At 40.1% G+C, this 13,274-nt stretch overlaps 1 protein-coding gene across 1 annotated transcript in view; it reads left to right on the top strand.

Moving 5' to 3' along the window:
- FAM114A1 (family with sequence similarity 114 member A1) overlaps positions 1 to 13,274 on the top strand; it is a 66,435-nt gene that overhangs the window by 10,144 nt on the left and 43,017 nt on the right. The window contains exon 3 of the mRNA XM_079152858.1: positions 10,496 to 10,583. Within this exon, the coding sequence (XP_079008984.1) occupies positions 10,496 to 10,583 (88 nt within the window). The remainder of the gene's footprint in view (positions 1 to 10,495; positions 10,584 to 13,274) is intronic.

The raw sequence follows: 13,274 nt of genomic DNA, 5'->3' as shown, positions 1-13,274 counted from the left end.
GGGTTTGACTCCTTGAACTGTTCTAAGATGAGAAGACCTTCCGCAGGGAGGAAGAGCTTTGTGTCCCTGGAAATGTTTAAAACAAAGTCAAACAGACATTTTCTGGGGATATTATGGAGAAGATTTGGGGACCAAGTGGGAATTTGGATCAGAAATGACAAATGTTCATAGACATGTATGAGTTCCCAGAGTGCACTGACCATTTGAAGACCACCACAGCCCCCCTAAAGGATTGAGAACCCCTAGACCAGAGGTTCTTAAGTCCAGCTGAGCATTCCAACCACTGAGGGAGCTTTGAAAAGTCCTGATGATGCCAGAGTTCCAGCCCCAAGGAGTGTGATTCAGAGCTGGGGCTCAGACATAACGTATTCTTTAAAAGAGTCTCTGGTGGTCCTAATGTTCACCAGGCCAAAGAATCTTCAAGGTCCTTGTTATGCTTCTTTGAGTAGGTGATCTCTCAGTATCATGCCAGCTCTGAAATCTGTAGTGTTAATACTTTGAAAGCATTTGGAGAGAGCTGGGTGTGTAGATCAGAAATGGTGTGCTTGCTTTGTTTAGACAGGACTTTAGTTCAAGCCCTAGCACTGCATTTATTCTTTTGGCTACTAGTTATTGTCTTTCTCTCTTTATTTCTCTCTCTTTTTTTCTTTTGAAGTACTGGGGATTGAACCCAGGGGTACTCTACCATTGAGCTCCATTTCTAGCCCTTTTTAATTTTTCAGATAGGATCTCACTAAGTTGCTGAGGCTGACCTCAAATTTGCGATCCTTCTTCAGCCTCTTAAGTCACTGGGATTACAAGCATGTACCACTATGCCCACCTTTTATATATTAATTTTGCAAAAAAGAAAAAACAGCAACAATAGCCACAAAACCAAAGGAAATAGGAGTTGGACATTCTTCAACTTCAGGCTTGGTGATGTGAATGCTACAGAGAGTTGGACCAGGGGATTATGTTCATCTGCCTAGAATAGAGGAGAGTTGGGAAGAGTGGGAATTTGAGCTGGGTCTTCTCAATTCTAGGAACTGTTTTGGGTCTGAGCTGTCTTTCTGTTACAGGGAACTATTATAGTTCCTGATTTCTATTATAAGTACTATTGCTAATAAATATGTTGGTACAGTAAAAAAAAAATATAACTGAGCCACACCATTCTGATCTGAGATGATATAAAGAAACCACATAAGCTCTACTAATTCAAAACCCATATGCTGCTGATGGATAAATTATACATTCCAATTTCATGTTTCTGATAATTATAATAGGATTGTAAATGAAGAGAGCACAATGAAAATTCAGGGTACTCCTGCCACATCTGCCTTCTTAAATTGTTTGAGCAAATGAATACTACTTTGAAAATACCTTTGAAACCTTGATGCTACAGGAACAGAGCCTATTGGCAACATATAGCTATCCCACCCCAGCCCCACCCTGAGAGCATTTCAAGGACTTTGGACAGATTCCGTCCCCCTTCCCCCCCCCCCAACCGGGACTAGGGATTGAACACAGGGCCTCATGTATGCTAGGCAAGTCCTCCACCACTGAGCTACCTCCCAGCCCTTCAAGGACTTTGGGAAAGTGAGCATTTCCTCATAATGAAGCATTACAGAAGCATCTGGATAGAAGTACGAATCCTAGCCACAGAGGTGGGTGTGTGGCTTTGGATATATGTGTGTGGCATTGCATCAGGACTCAGACAGAGTGAAGGCATGAGAGAGACACCAGGGAAATGCCCATGAGCATGTTCCTTCTAAGAAGGCAGGAAGCTGATCAGACTGGCTGCGAGGGCCTTGGAGGGAGAGGGTATCCCTTTTACCCAGGTCGTCTTACACTCTTCTATGTAGATGAAAATTCATTCTCTTTCAGAGAATCACTAGAAATGTGTATTTTACTGTCTCTCTTATTTACCCTGAGTTACTTATCTTAAATTAATATTAGAAGTCAATTTTGTGCCTAGTCTTCAATTATTGTTCATTTATTCTATTTGCCCTTTATCGGACACTTATAAAAAAATCTTTTTGCGATGAAAACATCCAGAAGAGAATGCATTTTACAATTTTAAAAAAAGTCCTTAACTCAGAAGTTTGCTTATAAATTGGTTACTTGGATCTTGAACATGGGTCCCCAAGGAATGGCAGATTCTATAAGACAGTAGTCAAGCTCTAAAGCTTATTTGATCCCAGGTATAAGTCAATCTGATAAAAATCTCATCACCCCTTTTAAAAAGATTCAATGATAAAATGCCTACTTTGGGTTTAAAAAAAATAAACTTGTAAGATAGCCTTTCAAGAAGTATATACCAATATATCTAGAATACATTAGATTTTGTGATAATGTGTGCGTAATTGTCTGTGTATTTCTATAACTGATTCGTGTCTGCATAGACTTTGGGTCTGGCTCCCCCTAATATCCATGCCATCAGGCTTACCTTTGGCTATCTCAGGGTGAAGGCTATCTCTTGGCCCATAGGGTAGAGCCACCAGGGTGAGGCCAGAGAAAAGGGCAAGGCCAGCAACCTGCCAGATGAGGCTGGATCCTGCTTTGAAGGATCACACTACACAATGAAACCATCCCTGTCTTGGGGAGCTCCTTCTCTTCCTACTCCTTTCCGACGTACAGGTTCAGAAGCCATGGAGTTGAGCCTTTCTACAAGAATGCACTCAAAAATATCACTGAGAAAGAATCCCTATCCTTGCTTGAACATTGGAGGTTGAAACAGATTCTCTAAGATCTGTCACCAGCTCCGTGACCCCTTGCTTTATATCCAGGAATCTGGGTAATGCAGTTAAGTTCAGGAGTCCTAAAGGCTAACTAGAGAGGAGTGATATGTGCAAGCAATTATATCATGTCCTTTGACATGAGGGACACCCTTGATGGAGAACTTAAATTAGTCTTCAGAAGTCAGGGAAGTCTTCAACAGAGAGGTTTGTTTTGGGGACTGGTTGGTAGTGATATGTATTCCCAGGGAGCTTGTGGAACTTTATTACATAATGGCCTGTGAACCCTTAAAAGTTTCAACCTATATCAAGTTTGTCTAAATTCTTAATACCAAGAAATATTATAGAATTTTTTTAAATGTCACCCTTGCCATCTCATATCAATGCATAAGACCAATATGGAAATGATTAAAAATTTCAATGTTACCACTACAATTACTCTCAAAGGAAAATTTGAGATTGTGGAGTATCCCCAGATGGTTCTCTCCCTAGAAAAGGAAAAGCAGGATGTTTAAGAGCCATAAAATTGCTATTAAAGGAGACAAAGAGGAGGGAACACAGGCCTAGACATGCTGATGGTAGATTTTTGCATCCTGAACTGGATGAGTAGAGTCTGTTCCACTTCTGTTTGAGTATTTCCCCTTTTAGACCTGCTGTATATGATGACACCCAGTTTTTGGCTTTGGCAACCTGGTGGTGCCATTTGGCCATAGAGAGCAGTGCTTCTCAAATCTCATGGTGTATTAGCGTCATCTGAGATGCTTGTTGAAAATTCAGATTCCTAGGCTTTAGCCTAAGAGGATCTTATTCAGAAGATCCCAGTAGAAACTGAGATTCTATTGTTAATGAGTGTCCCAGATGATACTCTTGCAGTCAGTGGACCAGTGTTTGAGAATTACTAATACTAGGACACAGGGAGAGCTCTCTGGGGAATGTGGAGGAATTGAGAAGACGTTGAGTTCAATATTGAACACACCAGCAGACATCCAAATGAAGCTGTTGTCGACAGTTGATTATAATGTCTGGGGAGATAGGTGCCTTACAGGCTCTTTGCACCTGGGTGGTTATTTAAGTCATGAAAATGGGTGAGATTGCCCATGTGTTATATGTAAATGAAGAGCAGAAGTTGAGGACTCAACCCTGGAAAACTCCTTTCTCCAAGCCAAGCTGGCCATGCACAGCTCATGGATGAACATGAGGATAGTGGCGGTGATGGTGACGATGATGACTTTGTGGTAGCCAGCAAAGAAGGTGAAATGGTGATTGTTACCTGTTCCTTCTACAACCTCACCACTACACTCTAGAAATGAAAACAAGTCTCAAATAACATTATACCACTCTGTTGTTTTCAAATAAAACATTAACCAACAAGAGAGTTAAAAGTACTTCATGAGGCCTATTTTCTGTGTAGGTTTGAGAACACCTCATGGTTCTGCCCTTTTGGTGTTGTTACCTTGAGGGAAAGGTTCACTCCCAGTTTCAGAAGTTGGGCTTCTGCCTTGAGAAGAAACCTGGCATTGAGTGAAGAGAATTCCCTTGAGTTCAAAATTGGGTGGAGGACCATTTATACAGGGAAAAATTCCTTCTTATACCTCATTCATGTGAAGATAGGAAGAATCTCTTAAATATATATAACCATCTACAAATCTTGAATACCTTTCATTTTATCATCCAGACCCCTTTCAGAAATTCAGAATGTGAGTTAAAACATCCACATGTTTACCAATTAAAATCCATTTCTGCAAATCAGTATGCTAATTAGCAAAGCATCAGGTGCTAATAAAGGCACAGATAATAGAATTGCTCATTATAGCTATCTCTGGAGTGTGGCATTCCTGATTAGAATGCCAGCTGACCTCCCTGGACTGTGCATACTTTATTGGAGTGTCGTCAGCCCTTGGACTGTAGCTTAATCTCAGAAGCACGCATAATATCACAGTATGCATGCAGAAAAAAATTCTAAAGTAAATGACTGCAATTCTACTACTGAAGGATGGGCAAAAAGTCAGAAGATAGGGCATAGATGCTGCTATGGTTGAATATAGTTTGAATTTGTCCCTAAGGGTTTATGCCGTGGAAAATTGGGTCTCAGTGTGGTGATGTTTGGAGGTAGGCCTTTTGGGAGGTGGGGCCTAGTGAGAAATACTTATGCCATTGGGAGAGCTGCCCTAGGAAGATAGCTCTAGGACCTTGAGATCTCATGAGAGTGAGTTGTTAAGGCACAAGACTGATCCCTGAATTGCTCTCTGCTTCCTGTTTTGAGATGTGCTCTCTTCCACATGCACTCCCAACACTGGGACACCATTTTCATGAGGTCCACACCCGAGCCATGCCGATGGCACATCTTGCCCTTGAATCTCCAGGACTGTGAGCTCAATCAACATATTTTCCTGATAAAAAGCCTGCCTCTGGTATTTTGTTATAGGAATGAAAAATGGACTAACATAGATGCCATGACAATAGAATACTTTAAGGGTATAAAAGTGATTAAACTTCAGAAAGGTCAAGTAGTAAAAAGATTAAAATGAGTCCATGGCTTTGACAATAAGGAAGTCACTGTAAACTTGAGGAGAGTGGCTTCATAACCTAGTGGCAGTGAGAGTCATACTGTATAGGGTGAAGAGTGAAGAAGAGAGTGGATACAGAAAGCAGACACTTTTTTTTTTTTTTTTCCAAAGAGGTGAAGAAGAAAGATATAGAGCAGCAACCAGATAAGTTTGAAAGAACCACATTCTCCTTGTTGTGATTTTCATTTGTTGGTGTTGAGGCGGAGAAATCATGTGCATGATTAAATGTTGGAAGTAGCCAGTAGAAAGAAAAGTTGAAAAGCCAGAAGGTATAACCAGCCCTCCCAGGCGCAGGGAGCTGAAGTGAGGTGATAGTGGTTCCTGAGAGGAAAACATCCTTCCCCAATAATAGAAGGGAGGAAGGGACTGAGTCAGGGATAGAACTGTTAAAGTATGTTTAGACAGAGCTTGGCGGATATAGGCCAGTGTGTGTGTTGTGCATAAAAGGAACTACTTAGATGTTTAATTTGGTTTAAACAATTAGTGTTTGATTATTAAGATCACAAATTCAAAAAGTTCCAATTCTCCCTTAGGCTTCATGTTTGTCTCACAAATCTTACTCTATTTAGAAATCTAGAGAAACTGAACAGTGACTTTCAAGGAGTTTCTGAATTGTTTGGTCCTTTTTACCAACTTAAACATGTTCAAATATTTTAAACAGCATTTAAAAGTGTGCAGCATTTTATTTCTTTTTTAAGTACCTCATTTCTCTACTGATACAAAGCCTTGCTGAGTACTTAATAATTGCCATAAAGCTATTCGATTTATAGAGTGGATTTTAAAGACCTCTCAAATGTTATAGTAGTGTGCATAAACTGAGGAAGATTTCAGCTTAAAATCAGAAGTCTAATAATTTATTCCTTTTAAATTGGATTTCAAAAAATGGCACTCTAATGGGTCAAATTCCATAAATATTAGTAGGACAGAAAAGACCAGATGTGCACACAAATATTAATAGCTTGGTTTTGATGCTTTAAACCTCTCTATATTTAATTTTTAAATCTTCCCAGAATTGAGTGATGTACAATCACCAAGGAAGAAAATGACTTGGAAATAACTGAGCTCATTTTCAGCAGACATTTTGACAAAGCTGCAGGCATCCCGAATAATTTACATCCTCCTACTATCAGACTGAGCCCCTTTCTAGAGTAGCTATGTCATGAGTTACAAAACTTAAAGAGGGTTTGGTCTCATAGGTGATAACACCCACATCCCTGTATGTAAGATAGCCTCAGTACCTAATTCCTCATCTTCTCAAGGAAACAGGATAACCATGTTGACCTTTGATCTTTAACACATGTATTTCCCATGTAAATGTTAAGGACCTTTGAATTTAATGGAATTCTGAGATTTATATTTTTTTTTATCTAATGATACCTTTGAACTTGATGACCTAAAATACATAAATTTTATTATTCTTGTTGGGGATCAAACTCAGGACCTCATGCGTGCTAACCAAGCATTCTACCACTGAGCTAGACCCCTAGCCCCAATGAATGTATGATAGAGACCTTTAAATGGAATACTAGATATGTAAGTATATTTTCAATTCTAAGCACTTTGAACTTGATGGAATCCTGCATTTTTTCATATTCTTAGGACCACAAAATGGTTATAGATGTTTAAATGATCTCTAGTTGAGTATTGGGTATCCTTCATCAACGCATGTCAGATTTACTGTCACGATATGAGGTCATTCTGATAGTTCATGGGGAGAGGATAGGAAGTTGGGATAGTTCTCATTTGATGGTTTGTTTTCCCTGTGAGTTGTCTGTTAAAGGAAGTGAAGTTATATAGGGGAAGGGTGAGAAAAAAGCTTTAAAATAATTATATTTGATAAAGAATATCTGAGTTAATCTGTGCTGCCTACTTTATAGTCTCGTATGTGACATCAAGTCTATTTGAAGTGAAGATAATATTCATGATGAGATACATTTATAATGCATGTTTAACATTTAGTTTATATGTTTTTTATATTAAATATATACATTTAGTCATTTGAGTATTTGCTGTTGATGACAAATATTCCTTGTAGCCGATCAAGAAGTCACAACTCACTCAAACCAGTGCAGTGACACATGCCTGTAATCCTGACTACTTGGGTGGCTGAGGCAGGAAGATCATGAATTTCAGGCCAGCCTGGGTAACTTAGCAAAACCTTGTCTTAAGGGAAAAAAGTCCCAACTCAATGTCAAAGGACTTTATTAATAAGGCAATTGAAGTAGTCACTTATTATATGGCAAAAAATTCTAGACTCATTTAACATTTATTTCCATTTGCTAGTCAATTACCAGCTGTCAGAGCTTATTAAATATTGTAAATTTGAGTCAGAAGCTGTCACCCCTAAGTGTATTAACTCTTCCTAATCATTGGTAGTGATTTGTCCTATGAAAGAGTGATATTAATCATCTACTTACATCTGTCTTCATGATGGTATAAAATTGTCACTGGGTTCCATTGCCAAAGTGAAGTAAATCAATGTAGACACCACAAATGAAAGCAAATAGTCAGGAGTATTTTCATTCATGTTAACAGACTGCTCTTTGTTTGCAGACTGAACAAAAAATAAAATGATGGCCAACTTTCAAAGCTTTTTGCTTCATAGTCTTAAAAATGCAGCTTCTTATTACAATTATCAGCTGACATTTATGGAATATTTATTATATGCCAGATACCGTGCTCACAACTTTATATGAATTATTTCTTTTAATCTTCACAATGTTTATGAGATTATTGGTTCTCATAGTTCTTATACTACCATATCTCTCATTTTATAATAAAGAAATGAAGGCCCAGAAGGAACTTGAGTAACTGTTGTCCAAAATGGCTGGACTCAAATCCAGGTGTTTTCATTCCATATCCTTTTCTCTTGACCAGTGCTCTACACTGATGGATGGTGTTTGACGTTTTCTAACACCTTTGGGTGTAAGTACCATATCTCTCATTTTATAATAAAGAAATGAAGGCCCAGAAGGAACTTGAGTAACTGTTGTCCAAAATGGCTGGACTCAAATCCAGGTGTTTTCATTCCATATCCTTTTCTCTTGACCAGTGCTCTACGCTGATGGATGGTGTTTGACGTTTTCTAACACCTTTGGGTGTAAGTACCTAAAATCCAAAGTACATCGGTTTTACTAAATAGCAATTTATTTTTTCTCACTTCATAAGATGAATGGAGCTAGGCAGCTGCTCATGTCGGTTCAGTACGTTAGCAGGGCCGAGACCAGGGACCCTGTGGTTTCTTGGCCTTTCACTAATGGCAGCAAAATTGACTGCTCAGTTTCAATCATCATGTCCCCATCCAGGGCAAGAAAGGGAGTGGGGAAGAGTTAGCACTAGCCATAGCTGTATGATTTATCATAAAAGCAGAAACATTCTCATGTATTCATTTCCTTGATTGAAAGCTGTTTCCAGGGACCACCCCTATCTGCAAGGGTGGCAGACGGACCCAGGGAAGGGCATTGGGATGGCTGATGAACCAGCCTTGGGTCAGAGTTGTAGAATCTACAAACTGTGCATGTATTTTTCACATCCTCATCTTCTTTTTCTTTTTCAAGGGAAAAGGCTGTGATTCTCTACCTAGTTAACTCCTAATGTATTCATTCTTGCCTTGTTTCATAGAGTATGTTCCCAGATGGGAAGAGAAAACTGTGACTCTACTGAGTCAGGACTTGTTGGTTGTGAGTAGCAGAAACCTCAGTAACCCAATAAGTATGTGTCAAGTACTTATTATATGCCAAGTACTCTTCTAGACTCTGGGGATATATCAGCGAACAAAATATTTTTTAAAAAAGCAAAAAATTTTAAAAAGGGAATCTCATAGAACTCAAAGACAGAAATGGAGCTGGTCTCAAGAGGGTTGAATACCAGGAGCTGAGAATCTACCAGAAATCCAAACGGCTCTCCAAGCATCTCTCCATCATTCTACTCACTCTGTTTTCACAAAGTTCTTAGTGTGCATATTGAATAGAAGAGGGTCAACCCGCATAGCCTGAGTATTTATCTTCTATTCATGCAAACAGCTCATGCTGAACCACAGTCTCTTGTCCCAATTCCAGGAGAGAAACAGAGGCAAAAGACTTTGAATCCACCGAGGATTTGAATTTGAATCCAGAGAGTCTTCCCCTATGGGTGAGAGATGCACTTACAGTGGTGTATAAGGTTCTCTAAAGGAACAGAATCAACAGGAGGCATGATTATAAAAAGGGGATTTATTAGATTGACTTACACAACCAGAAGCTGGATAGTCCACAATGGCCATCTGCAGGCTGGAGAGCTGGAAAAACCAGTAGCTGCGCAGTCCAAGAAGCTGAAACCTCAGAACAAGAGGAATCAGTGATGCTACCACAGTCCAAGACTGAAGGCTTCTAGAAACTCCCTGGAGAATCACCAGCAGAGTTTGCTTTGAAGAGTGAAGGAGCAAGAGTTCAATATCCTCAGATGATCACAGCAGCAATCAAGAACCCATTCAAGAAGAATGGATCTTGTATCTGCTGCTGCCTCCTCCTTGTTCTTCCAACTTTTATTCCATCCAAACCTCCAACCTATTGCATGGTGCTGCCTACACTTAGGGAGGGTCTCCGCTCCAGTTTGCTATCCCACATGCCAGTCATTCCTAGACACACCCTCACTGACACACCCAGAAGCCTCTGTCTTCAGCATCTCTTAATGCAATCAGGTTCACAATTCAAATTAACCATCACAAGGGGTCGAATAGAAAATATCTCTCTTGCAAGGTTTGCTGTTGCTGCCAACTGTCTCCAGGCTTGTTGGTGCCTTTCTGGACACTTTGCCAAGACTCCCACCTGCCATCCCAGAGGTTTGAAGGTTCACTTTACCTCAAAGACCATATTTGTTTAGCTCTGTAAGAGTCGCCTGGGTCAAGGTTGTTTTGAATGTTTTCACATCACTTTTGGGCTCTCAGGTGTTATATCCTTTTCTTGTCCCTGGCTTCCAAATAATGGGAGAACTGAGACTTCCTTCTCGCTTCAGACAAGGCCTCAAAAGCCACCACCTCCCTAATCAATCTGGTGTCAAAGTACACACTGCATTGTGGGTCAAGATATTCTTTTATGACCCATATAAACTGTAAGCCAGAGTGATATGGCAATTGGTGGTTTTTGTTAATATTTCCCTTTGTTTTATACCAATGGGTGTTTTTCCATTTAGGGATAAACTGAATTGCTGACCTGCTGCTAATCTCTTTCTCAACAGGTTGTAGATTCCCCTCCACAGGGAAGAGGATGGGCAGGCTGGGGCTCCTGGGGCAAGTCTCTGCTCTCATCAGCATCTGCCACAGTAGGTAAGCAATACATGTCACTTTGGAATAAAGTTCAGAAACCTAATAGGATATGACATTTTGATTGTACCGTATATTGATGGAGTTTAATATTAGCCCATAAGTAAACCATTTTTAGTTCAAAATAACTATAAGGATGTGCCCTTATTTTCTTCATTTTGCAAATAAGGAAACTGAGGGCTGGGGATATAACTCAGTTGGTAGAGTGCTTGCCTCGAATGCTCAAAGCCCTGGGTTCAATCCCCAGGACCACACACATACAAAAAAAGTATGTATTACAAATAAGGAAACTGAGTCACAAAGCATATTAAGATCTTGTCCAAAGCCAAGAATGTGTGGGTTGGAATTTGAAAACCATGTAGTATGACTTTTAACCATACTTAAACGTGTCTTAAAATGTAAGATTTGAACTTTGGTAATACATTCTTCAATCTTTGAGTTTTTCATCCATTGACTTTTTTTTTAGGTGGTGGGGGTACCAGGGATTGAACTCAAGGATGCTCAACCACTGAGCCACATCCCCAGTCCTATTTTGTGTTTTATTTGGAGACAGGGTCTCACTGAGTTGCTTAGCACCCTACTTTTGCTGAGGCTGGCTTCAAACTCATGATCCTGCTACCTTGACCTCCTGAGCCACTGGGATTACTGGCATGCATCACCGTGCATGGCTCCCTTGACTTTTTTTAAGTGTACAACTTCACCTACTTCTTAAACCAACTTGAGGTAACTTGATAAAAAGCATTTCATCAGCTGGGCATTAAAATATGAATAGAACAAAATATGAAGATAGGAAGAATATATGTGATATATATCCCAAGACTAATAGAGTTACTATAATCAAACATTGACCTTAACTCTGGCTTTCTGGCTACTAGTATATTATTTATTTCTCATTGAATGATAAAATTTAGTTTATATAAATAAATCTATTTTACTGGTTTTAATTTTTTAAAGATACCTCCTGTTTTTGTTTTTATACAAAGAGAAAGTGCCTTTGCTAGAGCAGGTTTGTTAAGACATCCTTCCAGATCCCATTTCTCATGCCCACTCTTCATGAAAACTGAAGGTAGGATTTCACCATGTCTGAGGTAGCTGAGCAAAGGCAACTCTTCTTGAAGGTGGAGGATAAGGAGGAGGCCAGGGAAGCCACGGGCCTCACGGCTTCGTCTACCTCGGGTGTTGTCAAGGTACTGCTCATGGCCAGGAGAAGCTTGTAATGCACCATGGATTGGTTCAGGTGATTGTTGCTTCTAAATCCAGGAGGGGTGGGAAGACCTCGAGGTGTCCCTCAAGGACCTCATGGTCTTCACCACACTGGACCTTGAGCACAAGAAGCTTAAGGGCCAGATGTCTAACTTCGTGGAGCTTAGACTGTCTGGAAGGATGGACAGCTTGCTTTCTCCTAATTACATCTCCATCAAGTGTTAGTTTGTCTAGAACAGATCCAGCAAGAAATAGACAGTGACCGAATAATGTTGGTCACTGGTCAGATCCTGGGGAGCAGATTTTCTCTATTGCTAATCGAAGGGGTCAGGGGTGCCTTGAATGCCACCTAGGTTGATGACAAAGTGCACCAAACTGAAGTGAAGGAGCCTATTTGTCTTCCGAGGACTCATATGGGTGAGGATGAACACCTGCAGCATCTTTCTTTCTTGGAAAAATGTTTGAGCTTTTAGTGGCCTTCAGGTGGGTCTTATGAATGGTTTGCTATCTGAACCAAGAAGTAAAAATGGGGAAATCTGAAAGTTTCTTTAAAATTTGGAATAAGTCATAGAAAAGAAAATAATATGATCTCCAACATAATACAGCTGTTTCACAGTTTATGTCATAAAGCAGTAAAGTGTCCTGGTTGCTCCCAATCATATTAAAGTCCCAAACCACTGTGGTTGATAATGAACTTGGTGCTTCACAAAGTTCTATTAGAGATGAAGGATTTACTTCCTCATTAAAATTTTAGATACAAGTGCACTCCACAGCAAGTAATCATCTGCCTCTGGATGACGGTTGCAGGTGCTTTTGTGCACAATTAAAGGTGCACCTGCCTGTAACTGCTCCACCGCAGGTTAGCCAGACCAGTTGCCTGCCATTGCTTTTCATTAGCCAGTGGCTCTACCTAACCATTTGACTATGGGCTTTTCTGGACTTTATAAGGTTTTCCATTCAGGCTGGAAATGTAGCTGACTGGTAGAGCACTTGCCAGTGTGCACAAGACCCTGAGTTCAATCCCCAGCACTGGAAAAAAAAAAAAAAAAAAGGTTTTTCACCTGTCATCTGATAACTTTCTGGTTGAATTTATTCTCCAGCATCTTCATAGGTGTTTTATTGTAAACTGACCTTGGAACATCAACCTTGGTTCCAGTAGGCTGTGCTCCAAGACCTCTGGGTTTTGTTACTGTCGTTCCAGTAGATGATGCTGACTTTACTGCTTAAAAAAGTGGGCTGAGAATGTAGCTCCTGGTAGAGAGAACACTGGGTTCAACCCCCAGTACCACTGAAAACAAACAAACAAAAATTATGGTAAGCTGGGCACAGTGGTGCATGCCTATAATCCCAGGTACTCAGGAGGCTGGGGCAGAAGGATCATAGTTGAAGGTCAACAGTTTATCTCAAAATAAAATTTAAAAAGAACCAGGAATGTAGCTCAATGGGAGAGCACTTGCCTAGCATGCGTGAGTCTCTGGGTTCAATCCCCAA

The sequence above is a fragment of the Sciurus vulgaris genome (genome assembly GCF_902686455.1).
Source record: "Sciurus vulgaris genome assembly, chromosome: 9".
In the NCBI taxonomy this organism is placed as follows: domain Eukaryota; kingdom Metazoa; phylum Chordata; class Mammalia; order Rodentia; family Sciuridae; genus Sciurus; species Sciurus vulgaris.
This window is presented reverse-complemented; position numbering and strand designations above follow the sequence as displayed.